The following is a 15,930-nucleotide window of genomic DNA, read 5'->3' on the forward strand; positions in this document are numbered from 1 at the left end:
AGTTTCCTGAAAATTTCTCAGAAATTACTCAACCACAAATTACCACAAATTGGATTTAGAAACCACAAATTAACCACTAAATATTGGTGCTAAAAGAATTAAAAAAAATACTTTGTCAAGCCATCTTGAAATGAGCCTACTAAAGAATTATTTTCCTTAGGGGGCCGGGCTTACCCCCAGTACCCCTAGATAAGTTCTTTAATTACAAAAAGCATTTGTTTATAAAAATATCCACTATCGTCGCCTCTATAAATTACATAACGCAAAAAACCTTTTTTTAACCCCTCTCCCCATATGTAACAAAACGTAACGCCACCACCTACATGAAGTTACAGGCATTTCCTACATTGTTAATTGATTAACCAAGCTGTCGCTGAAAAAACCGCATGTGTTAAATACAAATACAGAGATTTGCTCAGTTTTCAAACTGAGTTGATTGATACGTGAGCCTCTACGTTGCTCAATAAAAATGCTTGTTTTTGGAATAAAATTACGGCCTCCCCGGAGAGGAAAGCCACATATTTTTTTACTACAAAACGCTGGTCGTACCTCCTTCCTATATAACAATTCTTTACGCTCAAGGGTACTCCCTTCCCCACCTTATAGCGTCACGTAATTTATGGATGCCGCCTTTGTGGGGTTAACCGTTTTACTGAACTCCTTTTTTTAAGCTTGCGATGTTCACGATGGGAACTCGGTAAATCAACTCATAAAAATCATAAAAGCCAAAATATTTCATAACGTAAAGTTGCACTGGAAACGGAAATGACCGACGAAGGTAATAAAGAACCTTAGCGGGGGAGGGAGGTTTCTACCCTAGAAGGTCGAGAAATAATAAATTTTCGTGATTTTTTTTCGGATGTTTAGAGTACAATGAAGTGTTCGGGTATTTAGCCAATCAATGAGGTATGTTGGAAGATATATTTCGCATATCGTGGATGCAATCATAGTGAGTATTACGCTCTTGGTAGCTGGGATGCTCTCTCTACATTAGTACCTAACTGGTGGCAAGTTTTTTTCAGCATCTGCTGAACCGATTTGGCTGGAATTTTGTTTTAGCATGTGAAAATGAATTATTTTGTCACATAGCCGTTTTATAAAAATTCGAAAAATTGCCAAAATGACAACCATTCTAGTAAAAATTAATGTTTTTGCCTTTCTCCTAGAAAGGTATAGCAATCACTGGAAAAACCGAAGTTATAAAAGTGGTCCCAATGGCCGAATGTCATATACCACTCGACTTCTTTCGACGAACTGAGCATTTTCTGTATGTATGTATGTATGTGTGTATGTGTGTGTGTGTGTGTGTATGTGCAACTTTTTTTTCTCACTCACTTTTCTCAGAGATGGCTGGACCGATTTTCATAAAATTAATTGCAAATGAAAGGCCTAGTTGCGCCATAGGTTGCTATTGAATTTCATTGTAATCGGATTTTTAGTTTAGAGGTTTTGTATCAAAATGTAAAAATCACAAAACATCAATATCTCAGAAACCACACAACCGATTTCAATAAAACTGGTTTCAAATGATTGGGCTGTCCCCAGAACCCTTAACTTTTAAATTTCGTTATGATTGAACATATGGTTCAAAAGTTATGTAAAGAAAAGTTATCCTGAGGTTGTTTAAACTCACTCATTTTTCTCCGTGATGACAGAACCGATTTTCACAAAATTAGTGTCAAATGAAAGGTCTAGTTGCCCCATTAGTTGCTATTGATTTTCATTGCAATCGGATTGTAACTGTGTCCGTTGTTCATAAAAATGTGAAATCACATAATGAAAGTAAACATAATGACTTTCTCCTAACGATCACTGGCTAATCAAAAGGTAGAAAAATGATTGAAATGGCCGAATGTCATATACTACTCAACTCAGTTCGACGAATCGAGCATTTTCTGCATATATGCATGTGTAGGTGTATATGTTTGTGTGTGGGTGTGTACGTGTATATGTGCACTTTTCTTTCGCACTCATTTTTCTCAGAGATGGTCTGACCGATTCTTTCTATCTTGGTGTCAAATGAAGGGTCTATTTGCCGCTTAGGTTGCTATTGAACTTCATTGTAATCAAATTTTTAGTTCTGGCGCTGCGTCAGAATGTGAAAAACGCTCTTATATCTTAGAAGCTATGAACATAGTTGAATTTAAATAAATGGGCTTTCAAACCCTTAAACAATGAATTTCATAATGTTTAAACATGTGGTTTGAAAGTTATAGAAAAAAACTAAACCCGCAGACTGTTTAAAACTATAGCTACGATCAAAATATGTGGCCTCAACATCATTTAAATTTAATATTGTACTATTTCAATGTTGCGGCCTTGCTTAGGATACAAGTTGGAATTAAAAGTCATTTCTATCGTTTCACTTTTTGCATTTCTCCTAGAAAGGTATAGCAATCACTGCAAAAACTAAAGGTATAAAAGTGCTCAAAAGGGCCGAATGTCGTATACCACTCGACTCAGTTCAACGAGCTGAGCATTTTTTGCATGTGTGTGTGTAACGCTCTTCCAATCTCACTCGATTTTCTCAGAGATGGCTGAATCGATTTCAATGAAATCAATTGCAAATGAAAGATCTAGTTGCCCTATAAGACCTTATTGAATTTTGTTGTAATCTGATTTCTTGTTTAGAGGTTATGTATCAAAATGTGAAAATCACGAAACATCAATATCTCAGAAACTACACAACCGATTTGAACAAAATTGGTTTCAAATGAACGGTCTACCTAAAAAACCCTCAACTTTTGAATTTTATGAAGATTGAACATATGGTTCAGAAATTACAGGAAGAAACGTGTTCTGGAGACTGTTTAATCTCACTCATGTTTCTCAGAGATGGCCGGACCGATTTTCATAAAGTCAGTGTCATATGGAAAGTCTTGTTGCCCCATAAGACCCTAATGATTTTTTTTTGCGAACGGATCATTACTTTTCCTGTTATGTTTGAAAATGTGAAATCCAGCTATGAAAAGAAACATATTCTGATGACTACTTGGGCTCACTCACTTTTCTCAGAGATGGTTGACACGATTTCCACAGAATTAGTATCAAACGAAAGGTCTAGCTGCCTCATAACACCCTGTTGAATTTTGCTGTAATCGGAATGTAACTTAGTCTGTAATGTATCGAAATGTGAAAATCACTAAACTTCATTATCTTAGAAACTACACAACAGATTTGAACAATATTGATATCGAATGAACGGGATAGTTAAGGGTTAACTGATGAATTATGACTGAACACTTGGTTTCAAAGTTTGGCTCCCCCATACGTTCCCTTTTCATTTGATTGTAATCAAACTTAAGCAACCGCTATGTTTTAATTTGTAAAACAACGAAAATCTATTATCTCAAGTATTACACGACTTATTTGAACATAACTAGTGTCATACGAACGAGTCATCTCTCAAACTTATAAATAACAAACTTAATAAAAATTTTATATACTGTTCAAAAGTTTTGTAAAGAAAAGAAATTCAAAGACTATTCAACACTATAGCTGCTTTGATCGGTATCGTACTATTTGAACGTTCCCGGTATCGCTCGTGATTAAATTGTTCGAAATAAAGAGTCATTTCTTATATTTCGCTATTTCAGAAGCACTAACATTACGTCAAATTTCATATTTTATACTTTAGTTACAACATCAATATTTTTGAACCCAAAGAGTGAATATACCTTTTTGGATTTAAGCATTCATGTAAATCTATTTTAACAAATATTAAGTTTGAATGAGAAAGGCTGAGTCTGACCTCTAGGTGGATTAATTTAGGTTTTTAATGAAAAACTACTAATAAAAAATCAAAGAAAATGTAAAATTCAAATATCGAAAAATAGGATGAAACAAGTTAGATAATCCATTTTTACATGCTAAAACAATTTCTCAGCCAAATTGGTTCAGTAGATGCTAAGAAAAACTTACCACCAGTTGGAATAACATTGTAAACAGCGTAATACTTACTATATTTGCATCTACGACATGCAAAATACATTTACAAATATACCTTAATCCATAGCCAAAATAACCGAACACTTCATTTTACTCTAAACATCCGAAAAACTATTCAAGAAAATTCATGTAGAAAAACGGTTGAATATTTTTTCGGTAATCCTTTTTCAAGGATAATTGTCCCAGCGTGCATGAGGTTTGTGTAGAGCATGGGACAACCATGGGCGCAACTACGAGGGGGCTAGGGGGGTCTTCAGCCCCTCCTAGAAAGTGTTTAGCCCCCCTAGAATTTTCCAGAGAATGATTGTATTCAATATAAATACATTCCATACTACTTATCAGAGCATCAAAATCAACACAAATTGAAATGTCGTCATTAATTGGCTAAGAACCAGTCATGTCACATTTTCGTCTGTATTTCGGAGCTCAAAAAATCTTGTCACCTTGGTAAAATTTCAAAAAAACTGTATATAAATCTGCATATGTACTGGAGCTATCCTTCTCGAATAAAATGACATCATAGCTTGTTTAACATTTATCCCGTGGCTTATTCATGCACACATTTATGCGTAGCATATGAAAATAGTAAAACCTCCGACACGCTGAGCCGCATTTGAGTTAATTTTTGTTTTTCAACTATATCAATAAGTTTAATTGAAGACCCCATGAAAACCAAAAAAATCTGTATAAATCTGTATTTTTTACAGAAAATCTGCAATCTGTATATGCAGATATCTGTATGAAAAATACGTTAAAAATCTGTATAAATGCAGATAAATCTGAATATGTGGCATCACTGCTAAAACTAGTTCTGCACCCAGGATCGATTCTCAAACCTAGTTCTCTTACTCATCTCACCAGTCAGACAAGAGCTGTTGTAACTCGTGCTGTATCAAGAAGTTGTCGCCATTTTACTTGGTTTTGGGCTGTGTTTTACCAGTTCCCCAGACGTCTCATCACTCGCAAGTCTCTTTCGATCTGGTCGAGCCATCATGCACGCTGCGCCCCTTACTTTCTGGTGCCGGTAGGGTTTGCTGAAGAGAAGTGATTTCACAGGGTTGTCGTCCGACATCCTTACGACGTGACCGGTCCACCGCAACCTATTGTCTTTCGCCAGGTGCGCAATGGGGTTCTCTGCGAACAGCGTTTGTAGCTAATGGTTCATGCGCTGTCGCGCTGTTATCCGTCGTCCGTTTGTACTCCATCGTAGATAGTCCACAGCACCTTCCGTTCGAAAACACCAAGAGGACTTCCGTAGAGGACTACCAGTTATATGAGGGTTTTGTATTTTTTTGTATTGAAGTGGTCATGTCCGATCAGCACTGTGATTGGTGCGTACGCGTATATAATGTCTGAAAAGAACGGGCCGTCGATGAGAACGTGGTCAATTGTTTCGCTATACGTTGGTCGAGGAAAGAAGGGACTTTTAACTGCCAGCCCGCGGAAAGCTGCGAAGTTGGTGCATGGCTGACCGTTGTTGTTCGTCACGGTGTGCAGGCTGTGCGGGCTGATCATCGGCTTATATAAGTCTTTCCTTCCGTTCATGTCCCCAATGACGATCTTGATGTCTCTACGCGAGCAGCTATCGTAAAGTTTCTCCAGCTGTGCGTAGAACGTTTCTTTCTCTGCATCAGGTCTTCCTTCGTGAGGGCAGTGCACATTGGGAATAGTGTAGTTGTAGAACAACCCTGTTATTCTCAACAAACACAACCTGTCGCTGGTTGCCTGCCACTTCATCACACGACTCTGTATCCTGCCCAGCACTATAAAACCGCTCACCAAGCTCATTGATTGTGCCACCGCTTTGGTAGTACTGTGCCTTGCGGTCACAAATCCGAAGTCGAAAGGGCGGGATTCTAGCTGATCCAGCAGCATCCAGTCGACATCCGGGGCGTTGAGCGATCTACTGTTACATGTACCGAGCTTCCAATCGTCGTCCTTATTTCGTCGGTTGGGTCATTGCCTATTGTTCCGGTTCGTTCTGAATTCTTGATTCTTCGTAGTATGTTTATTTTAGTATGCTGCCTTACTAGGGCTGCGATGCCTAGTCTCGCGACGGGACTGCCGCCATAGATGTAGCTGGCGGGACACCGTATTTCATAGTTCAGCCGTTCGGTCCGGATCAGTCGATGTTTGAGCCGCCCCTAGCCCGTGGGGTTCAGATAAGCTGCTCTCTAAGGAGAACAACTACCCCTTTCCTGTCAGCATACGACCAAGTTCCCACCGGTTCACTGGTTTTCCCTTGGTTGTTCGTATCCCAGTCGGTAACACGTGGAGGTAGGAATAGGGAATTATGCCTCGAACCACACTGGGGTCTATTTTATTCCCGTACTAGACGGGTGTGTTGTTAAAAAGCACTACCCAGCCATTTACCAAACCTGGCTCTCCTCAATATCAAATCAGTGTTGCTGAAAGAGGTTGGCGTTGACGCTGTGTTCAAGATATTTAGTACATCTTCGGAGATTCTATCTTGAAGTGATTTTTTCTGCTGTTACGACACTATTTTAAGCGTTTTTAAATAAGCATGATAAAACTCCTTTTTCTGTTTTTTAAAATTACATGCATGAAAACTAGCCCCCCCTAGAAATTTTCCTTAGTTGCGCCCATGGGGACAACTATGCTTGGAACGGCAGAATAACTGCGTTTAATGTTTTCAGTTTAGCTTATGAAGCTGTGTTTCAAATAGCTCTAACATTTTTCTTATTGCTCACATCTCTATGAAAATTTGGGAATAATGTTCTCGAAAACTGATACTTTAAGATAGAGCAATAATATTTTTAAGAATCCGGAAAAATTCTCTATTGTAGAGTGGTCGATCTGAAACACTCCTAGAATTCGGATTTGTAATGTTTTTTGTTGGAAACTATTCGCCTTTCAGTGCTGAACGTTTCATCTCGATACGTAACGTTTGAGGAACTTGTGCTGAATTGAAGACGAACGAAGAAAAATAAGCACACTCACGTAAGCGCCGTAGTAGAACATAGCTTAACTTGAAGATATTGAGGGCAATCGAGGTAAACCCAGGATGCTTGGATCGAGATATCGCCAAAGAATGTGGTGCTAACAGCAGTTCTATCCGAAGGATCCGTCTACTGCGTTCTGTTCTCGTTGCCTGTCAGAAACCCAACAGGACGCTTAAGTGAAACCTAGTGGCTGCAACATGCGGTCGAAAGTTTTACGAGAAGGATCTAACGAAGTACAAAGGATGCTTGCTTATGGACGACGAAACTTATATGAAAAAAGATTTTGGACAGCTTCCCTAACGAAATTCTATCTCAGCACAGCACGGGATGGTGTCCCCGCCAAGTTAAAGTTTGTTTTCGCTAATAACCCTTTAGTGCCCTAGCTTCGGTAAAATCACTATGAATCATTCTAAACACTTTTTAAATATTTATTGAAGATTTTTAGAACTTCGACTGAAGCCCGCCAAATGGCGGCATTGGGCTTTAGAGGGATAAGTTTGCACGGAAACGAACGACAAGAAACTTGCATCACTCATCAAATAATACGGAATAAAAATATGTAGTTCGATTTTTAAAATTTTAATGGGAAGCCGATTACCACGATGTGACGTTCTTCTCCTGAAAGGGTTGTCACTGTATGACAAAATGTGCCAAGTTAAATTTGATCAAAATTAACGGGACGTACGTTCTGGATGTTTTCTTTTGGTTGTGCTATGTAAAGGTACCCTAGAAACAACATTAAGACCTTTTTATAGATAATTTGGTTTGACGATAATTTTTGTAAGCTGCGAACGCCAATCGTCTCCGTTTGTTTTCAGCACAGTTTATAAAACCCGATCTCAGCGTTTTGTTACAACGAATCAGGTTCTTAACCCAGTGATTTGAAACTTTTTATTCAACACACTAAAAAAATTGAAAGAGAACGATGAGTTTAAAGATTGAACGATTGGAACAGGAAATCAAATAAATTTATCAATATGCTTAGCATCTTTTTACACCCCATTTATGCGCAACACAAGCAAACCGTTAACGGATGCTCCGTGAAAGGACTTTGTACAACTTATCTACCTGTCCGACAGTCATCTGTGTATAAACGTGCGCATCATGACACGCATCGACCACCGCCGTTGGTACGCAACAGATGCATGCAAGCATCGTTTGCTCGTCACCGCCGTTTGTCGAAACGTTTCTAGAGCAAATTCTCCTGCACCTATTTAAACCGACCAAGGAGACGCCTCCAAGCAACATATTGCCCATAACCATATGCGCAGCCTCAGCAACCAATTCGACCCGACCAGCGAACCAACCTAGGCACCAGCCAGAGTTGATGGAAAACGTAGCAGAGCGCAACGCTCGCGCTCGGATCACTCACCTCGGCAACGAGTTCAACAGACGGAACTTGGCCGCCCGGTTGCCAGCTTGTTGTTGTTATTGTTGTAATGTTTTGCTCGCTTTTTCCTACCACTCTCTGTCTCTTTTGCTTCTTTCTCATTAGCGCCCTGCCAGCAGCAGGAGCCTGCACTCGCGCACATACCTAGTGTGTGCATTTTCTCCGTGCTTGCTGCTTATTGAACTCTTTCAATTATAATTATTAGGAGCTATAATGGTTATTTCACCTACACCTTCGCGGTTCGGGTGGTTCAAAGACGCTCCAAACTTTCTGGCAGCCTCGTTCCAATGAACTCTCGGGTGATAGACACAACTTTGAAATTTTACCTTGCATTTCTACGGAATGCCCGAAATGAAAAAGAATCTCACCACCCATGTAGTTCCTCCTGCAGGCAGACAATCAATTTCCGTATTCACACCTGTGCAAATTCCACACAAGGTGCTAAGCAAACCGCTGATCTACTGCTAATTATAAGCACAAATGCGAGCACGAAATAGAACAATAATCGGTTCAGTTTGGCTGGTTTCTGCCTATAAGTACAAATGGTTTAGCCATCGAAGCAACAAAATCAATCGGCTGCAACCGAGACCAACAAACTCTCGACATTGAGGATCGGTCACCGGGAATAGTAGTCCGAGGACGATGTCAACCGGTACACCGCCAACCGTCCGAGTTGAACTGGAAATCACGCAAACATTCTAGAAAAAAAATATTCTCTTTAATACGAAACTCACCTATTGAAGCGAACTCTTCCGGCGTTCGACCGCCAGCAATCAGCCATTTGCACCAAACGATGCTATCTCCATCACAAATTAGCCGCTCCGGGGAGAGCAAATCGTCCAGCAGGAGATTCAAACTTTCCGAATGCCCTGTTTCTGCCAATTCATGGTGAATGTGAGCACACGCTAACTGGCGGCTGTCACCGCTCGAGCTGCTCATATTACCGGAGGGCGGCATTCTGCTGTCCCCACCGCCACTGGTCGACGAAGCCGATGATGACGGTGACGGGGGAACGTAAAATTCTGTTTTCTTTTCCATTTGTCGTGTGTCACAACCGAAAACGCTCTATAAACATCCAAGGCAACTTTTCACTTGCACAAACGTGCTGCACCAGTGTAGAGGCCCCACTCACTGAGCTACATATGATTTCCGTTGGTTAGAACGAAACCTTTTTTCCTTTTTCAATTGGAAACTTATCTAAACACTTTGATTTTTCATTTAGACACTTTCACAACACACACACACTGACGTTAGACGGCAACATTTTCTATTGCTTTTAATTTCGTACAACGTGAGGAAAAACTTCGAGCAGTAGAGTGTTACTACTTAGCTTCTTCTTCCAACTAGGGTATCTTCTTAATTCAAACCACTCATGATTCGATCTGCATAATCTCAATTGTTGTTGACGTGTTAGAACGAAATCTGTTGGAGAAAAAAACGAGAAAAACTTTTTAGTATTGATGTGGTACATTACAGTATTTGTTTGTACACTGTATGATACATTGGAGACTGTTTCTATTCACCCTGTTCTACGGTATAGTACAACGAGACTAGTGCGAAATATAAAAATTCATGTCAGACATCATTTGAATAGCACACCGATTATGGTGGATTGAAATCACGCTCAACACTAACATTAAAAATAGATTTTTATCATCTGCCTTCGTCTTTAGTAGGTATATTTAGGACCCATGGTAAAAACGATTATCAAAAATGCGTAGAAATGTTTGCTGCTTGAAATCGCCGCGCAATACAATAAAACATGTCACTAGAGCTTAAAGTACTAAATCAGCCGTGCTTATTTAATGCTCATTAAATGCCTTAACGCAGAATCAAATGCTCCATCATATCTTTGAAAAATGCAAAGGAAATAACTAGCAGAACAATATTTTACAAAATATTTTTTTTTTTTTATGGAAAGTGATCAGAAACTGTTTTGATACAATTAGATGCTAACTAAATGCTTCCATACGCAGGGAGTTTCAATAAATTAGATGCATTTCCAATAAAAAATATTTTCGCCTTTCTCCTAGAAAGGTATAGCAATCACTGAAAAAAATAACAGGAGGGTTGTGTGCAAAGCCACGACCGCAAGGATGAAGTAGAATACATTTACAAGAAAACGCGGCTGCTTGCGTGTCAGTCATTTTTTAATTTGTCGTTCAATTCAATTTCGGATAAGATACCGATCACATCTTGGCGATATCACTGACAGTGCGAATAAAGTATTTCTTGTGATAAAATAAACAGTGAAAAGCTGATTTAACACTCAAAACTAGACGGCTCATGTGTTGTCAAAATGAGTCATTTTTTCATTGAATGCATTTACTAGTGTCCGCTATCGCACAGAGACTGCATTTCACTAAAGAGCCTCACTGCATCAGCTGCTATCGATGCTAAACCCGCTGCAGCTGCTACGCTATCCGTAGCCATGCTAATGTTTTGGCCGTTATACGCTGCTATTGGTTTCCGCTGTCCCTGCATCAGCTGGCCCAGCTGCTATCGATGCTGAGATCCGCTGCAACTAGTGCACTATCCATTGCTATGCCACAGCTGTGGCCGCTATCTGCCTGGTATCCACTGCACTGCTACTGCTGCTGCTAAGGGAAGACTGCTGTTGTCGCTGTCTAGAACTATTATGAGCGGCTTCGACTGAAACAGGCTCTTATATAGGGATGAAAAACCTATTGATAGTAGTAGGAAATCATCGATAACTATCGATAGCCATTTCAGTCGATAATTCCCATCCTTACTCTTATACAGACAAATAGCAAATTTTAAATGGCAAGGTCTATGGTTCTGTCGACCGTGCTTGGGAAGCAATCAGATTAACGACTAATCAGATCAGTCAAATTTCGCGCTTCAACTAGGATTGACCATTCTCAGTAATATAATTGCTTGTCATGATTTGGACTTGATAATTTTTGAATTTTGATTATGCGAAAAATTAATTTTTATGCTGATAATGAAAGCTTTTCGGATGTTGTGCTCATGACTGAAGGAAAAGATAATTCAGTACGTTCTGAGACACGGAGATGAGGTTAAATATATATGTTCCAAATTTCTTGAAAGTGTAAATTGATTTAAGAGAAAATATTAACTCTTCAATTAGGTTTTTATTTCATCCTCAAAAGGACAATTTGTTGTTTAATTCAATGTTTGATAAGATGCCGATCACATCTTTGCGTTATCACTGGCAGTGTGAATAAAGTATTCCTTGGGGGAAATAAAAACTGAAATTTTCCAGAACGTTCTTTTCATTGGATGCATTTGCTAGTGTGCCTGCTATCGCTCAGAGACCGCATTCCACTAAAATGCCACACTGCATCAGCTGGTTCTGCTTATATTGATGCTGAGACCAACGTCAACCGCTGCGCTATCCCTGTTGCCACAGTTGTGGACGCTTCCATTGCCATTGGTATCCGCTGCCCTGCATCACCTGGTCCTGCTATCAATGCTGAGACGCGCTCCGCTATCCGTTGCCATACCACAGCTGTGGCCGTTGTCCGCTGCACTGCTACTGCTGCTATATCCACTGCTGCTGCTAAGGGAGGACTGCTGTTGTTGCAGTCCAGAATTATAATGAGCAGCTTCGGGTGAAACAGGCTCTTATATAGGCCAAATAGCACATTTAAAATGGCAAGGTCTATGATTCTGTCGACCGTGCTTGGGAAGCAATCATATAACGACCAATCAGAGACCGAAGTTTTCGTTTTGACAAGGCTTGACTATTTTCAATAGTACAATAGTTTGAAAAATAAAATTACAATTATCTGCATTTGGGAAGAATCTTAGAAGATTTTCCAATCTATTGCTGCAAGAACGAAGGAAATCCATCGAATACTAACCGATTTTTTAGCATTTGAAATTGGACATATTTTTCATTTTTTCGGTTTTAGATTTTCATTTCACATCCCTATGTAGCCGAACTTCCTGAGAGAAGTATTCTACTTCAAAACTAAAGGTATTAAAGTGCTCCAGAGGGCCGAATGTCGTATATCACTCGACTTAGTTCGACGAGCTGAGCATTTTCTGTATGTATGTGTGTATGTGTGTGCGTGTGTGTGTGTATGTGCAACTTTTTTTTCTCACTCACTTTTCTCAGAGATGGCTGGACCGTTACCCCAAAGGTTGCTATTGAATTTCATAGTAATCGGATTTTCATTTTAGAGGTTATGTATCAAAATGTAAAAACCACGAAACAATAATATCTCAGAAAGTACACAACCGATTTTAACAAAACTGATGTCAAATAAACGGGCTATCTTCAGAACTCTTAACTTATAAATTTCATAAAGATTAAACATATGGTTCAAAAGTTATGTTGCTATTGAATTTCATTGTAATCGGTTTGTTACTTTGTCCGTTATTTATAAAAATGTCAAATCACGTTATAAAAGCAAAGCATATACCAAAGACTGCTTAAACTCACTTACTTTTATCAGAAATGGTTAGACCGGTTTTCACGAAATTAGTTAAAAATGGAAGGTCTAGTGGCCTCATAACACCCTATTGAACTTCATTGTAATCGGATTTTTAGTTTAGGCACCGTGTAACAAAATGTGAAAATCACGAAATTTTATTGTCTCAGAAACTAACAACCAATTTAAACAAAACTGGTGCCAAATGAACGGCCTGTGTTGAAAATCTTTAAATAATGATTAAACATGTGGTTCAAAATTATTTATAAAGGATATGTATAAAAGAAGGAAATCACGTTTTGAAAAGAAACATATTTCAAAGACTGCTTAAGCTCACTCAATTTTTTAGAATGGTTGGACCGATTTTCACTAAATTAGTCTTGATCTAGTTGCGCAATAAAATCCTTTTTAATTACACTGTTATCGGACTTTAACTTTGTCTGTTATGTATCATATTGTAAAAATCACAAAACTTAATAAGGTAGCACAGAAACTGCACAACCGATCTGAACATAGCTGAATTCAATGGACCAAATAAACTTGTCTTTAAAACCATCATAATGTTTAAGCATGTGGTTTGAAAGTTAGGGAAAGAAAAGTGGCTCTGAGACTGTTTAAAACTGCCTGGAAATGCTGTTTTTGACTACTGTTCTGTTAACTTTTTTCTTAAACTAGCTTCTAAAACTATAAAAAGGCACTAAAAATCATGATTTTCTTTCAAAGTTTTTTCCCAGATTTTTTCGAATTTTTTAAACTTACAGACAAAAGTTTGTACCCTCAATTGAAAGTTTTAAGATAGTTATTTTATCGTATGGAACTACAACTTGCAAAGAATTGCGAGATTTGAAGATTTTTAAGAAGAAAGTACGACCGAAAATATCGAAATGGAATATCGAACTTTTCTTGGGAACTATTTTCTGCACTAGTCTTATGCAAAAACCTGCCGGCACGCTGTCAAATAATTTTTTATTCTAGAAAAAAAAACAATGATATGCATGAATTTTTGGATGGTAATTTGGTTATTCGAACTATTGTACTATTGAAAATTAAGCCTTGTCAAAACGCAGAGTTCGACCTCAGATTGGTCGCTCAATGCTTACTTTCCCTAGCACGGTCGACTGAATTATATACCTAGTGAGCCGGGAATGTACTATTTGGCCTATACAAGAGCCTGCTTTTGCCTAAACCAGTCATATAAGTACTGGATGGCGACTAGGACAATCCCGACTTAGCAGCAGCAGCAAGAGGCAGCAGCGGATTTCAGCAGGAATAGTGGCGGCGTCAGCAGCGGTAGGTACAGTGACACTGCTTCTTCTGATAGTTGCCTTTGTGCAGTAGCGGGAAGCATCAGTAGTAGGTACATCAGCCGGCACTTCCTCCAATAAAAAGTTGGTGTATTCTGATAGCACACAAACGTTCAGGAGTGCTGGCATTCAACGTATATGAGCCATTTCCAGTGTACAAACAGCTTTCCACTGTGTTATCAGAGTGCCTCATTGAGATTTGGTGATTTTATCGTACGCAAATTCACCATGCTGTCGGGGTAGCATAGAGGTGCAAGCAGCATCTTATCACGTCCCTACCCTTGTGATTTTTTTTCTTTTGCATTAATCTGAACTATTTTCATGTTTACAGTGTCTTTTGATGATAAGTAATCAGCAACACTACCAGGGGAGCATAGCATAACCGTAAGATTACAATGTCTGTTTTGATAAGCCGGTGGTAATGGTTTCGAATCTTAGTAGATTCAGACCGTTTGGTTATCAAAGTATTTTAACATGGGTTTACCTTCAGGCACCTCGGATGGCGTGCAAATCTCCGTCAACCGTACCGGACCGTGACGGAAATCCTAAGCGGTTATGAATGCGAAAAACGAACAGTGATTGCATTCTCGTTCGAATAAAAATACGTTTGATGCAGAAGTTTGCTTTCCCGAAAAGTAAGCATCAGGTTGATTGGAGTCATTTATTGGATCCTACATAGAGTTCGGTGAAATGCGAAAAATTTTGTCTTCGCACACAAAATATTTTCGTAAGCTTATACTCCCATCGAAACTGTCAAAAATGCAAAAAAGTGTAAAATTTTAACCAAAACATTAACACTAAATAAGGTATCGGCTCTATTATCGTCAGGTTTTTCCAATTATCGTCCGATGGGGTTAATGAAGTACTAGAGAAGTGATTTTTTGCAGGAAGGTGCTCTCCATTATGAAGAACCATTATACAAAAAAATAGTGATCTTGGTCATCATTTCCCGATAATAGGTAAAACCTGACGATAATAGAACTGATACCCTATCACATTTTTAACAATATTGACACTTTTGAAACTTTTTGGTATTTTGCTTATCCTGGAACTAAAAGCTTTGGGAGGCTAAATTCGATGTTGATAACTGTCCAGCTAAAGGAAGATCTGAAACCTTCGAAGACGGTGAATTGGTGGAATTTCTCGATGGGGATCCATTCAAAACGCAGAACAGCTTGCTTCGGTGTTAGGAGTTAAAGCCATTTTCAAGCAATTGCATGTTTGGGAATGATTCAAAACAAGTTGGTTCCTTATGATTAGGAGTCAAGGAACGTTGAATGTCATTTTTTCGCCTGGGAAGCTGCTTTAGCGGCATAACAGAAAGCGTTTTCTTAATAGCATCATGACGGGTGATGAAAAAAGACGTAATCGACTCGACCGAACACACTACAAAGGTGACGCGGTGTATTTGCTGGAACCAGGCCGGTGTTATTTATTAGGATCTGTTGAAACCGAGTGACTAAACGCACTTCCAACTTGGCCAGGAGCACCAACATTTACAGGAACGGTTTAAAAGCTAAAATCTTTCATTTTCTGTCCGAGCTCGAGGGCAAATGCTTTTATCACCTTTATCGGCCAGCTTGATTTTACAACAAATGAAAGATAATGGCTTTCCAACCGTTCCTGTCAACTGTTGTGCCCTTACCCAGCTCGGAAGTGTACAAAGTCTTCACAGAGTCAAATGAAATTTTTCCATAAGCAAACATAGAAGCGGATCTGCGAACTTTTGACGCACTTCTCAGCTGACTAGGGGCATTTAAAATTGGAAGGAATGGTTAAAAAGCAACCATCGTTCATATCTTTCCAGTGTGAGCTCTAGGGCAAGGCCTCTGTTGACCAGTATTATATCAAATTATTTTGAATGATCCTAAAATTACCCCTAAATGATTCAAGAATAATTCTAG

At 39.0% G+C, this 15,930-nt stretch overlaps 1 protein-coding gene across 1 annotated transcript in view; it reads right to left on the reverse strand.

Annotated features, from left to right (window-relative positions):
• Positions 1 to 15,930, reverse strand: part of LOC129719076 (E3 ubiquitin-protein ligase Ubr3) — a 101,623-nt gene that overhangs the window by 70,137 nt on the left and 15,556 nt on the right. The window contains exon 2 of the mRNA XM_055670465.1: positions 9,036 to 9,723. Within this exon, the coding sequence (XP_055526440.1) occupies positions 9,036 to 9,339 (304 nt within the window). The 5' untranslated portion in view covers positions 9,340 to 9,723. The remainder of the gene's footprint in view (positions 1 to 9,035; positions 9,724 to 15,930) is intronic.

This window comes from Wyeomyia smithii, chromosome 1, assembly GCF_029784165.1.
Source record: "Wyeomyia smithii strain HCP4-BCI-WySm-NY-G18 chromosome 1, ASM2978416v1, whole genome shotgun sequence".
NCBI lineage: Eukaryota > Metazoa > Arthropoda > Insecta > Diptera > Culicidae > Wyeomyia > Wyeomyia smithii.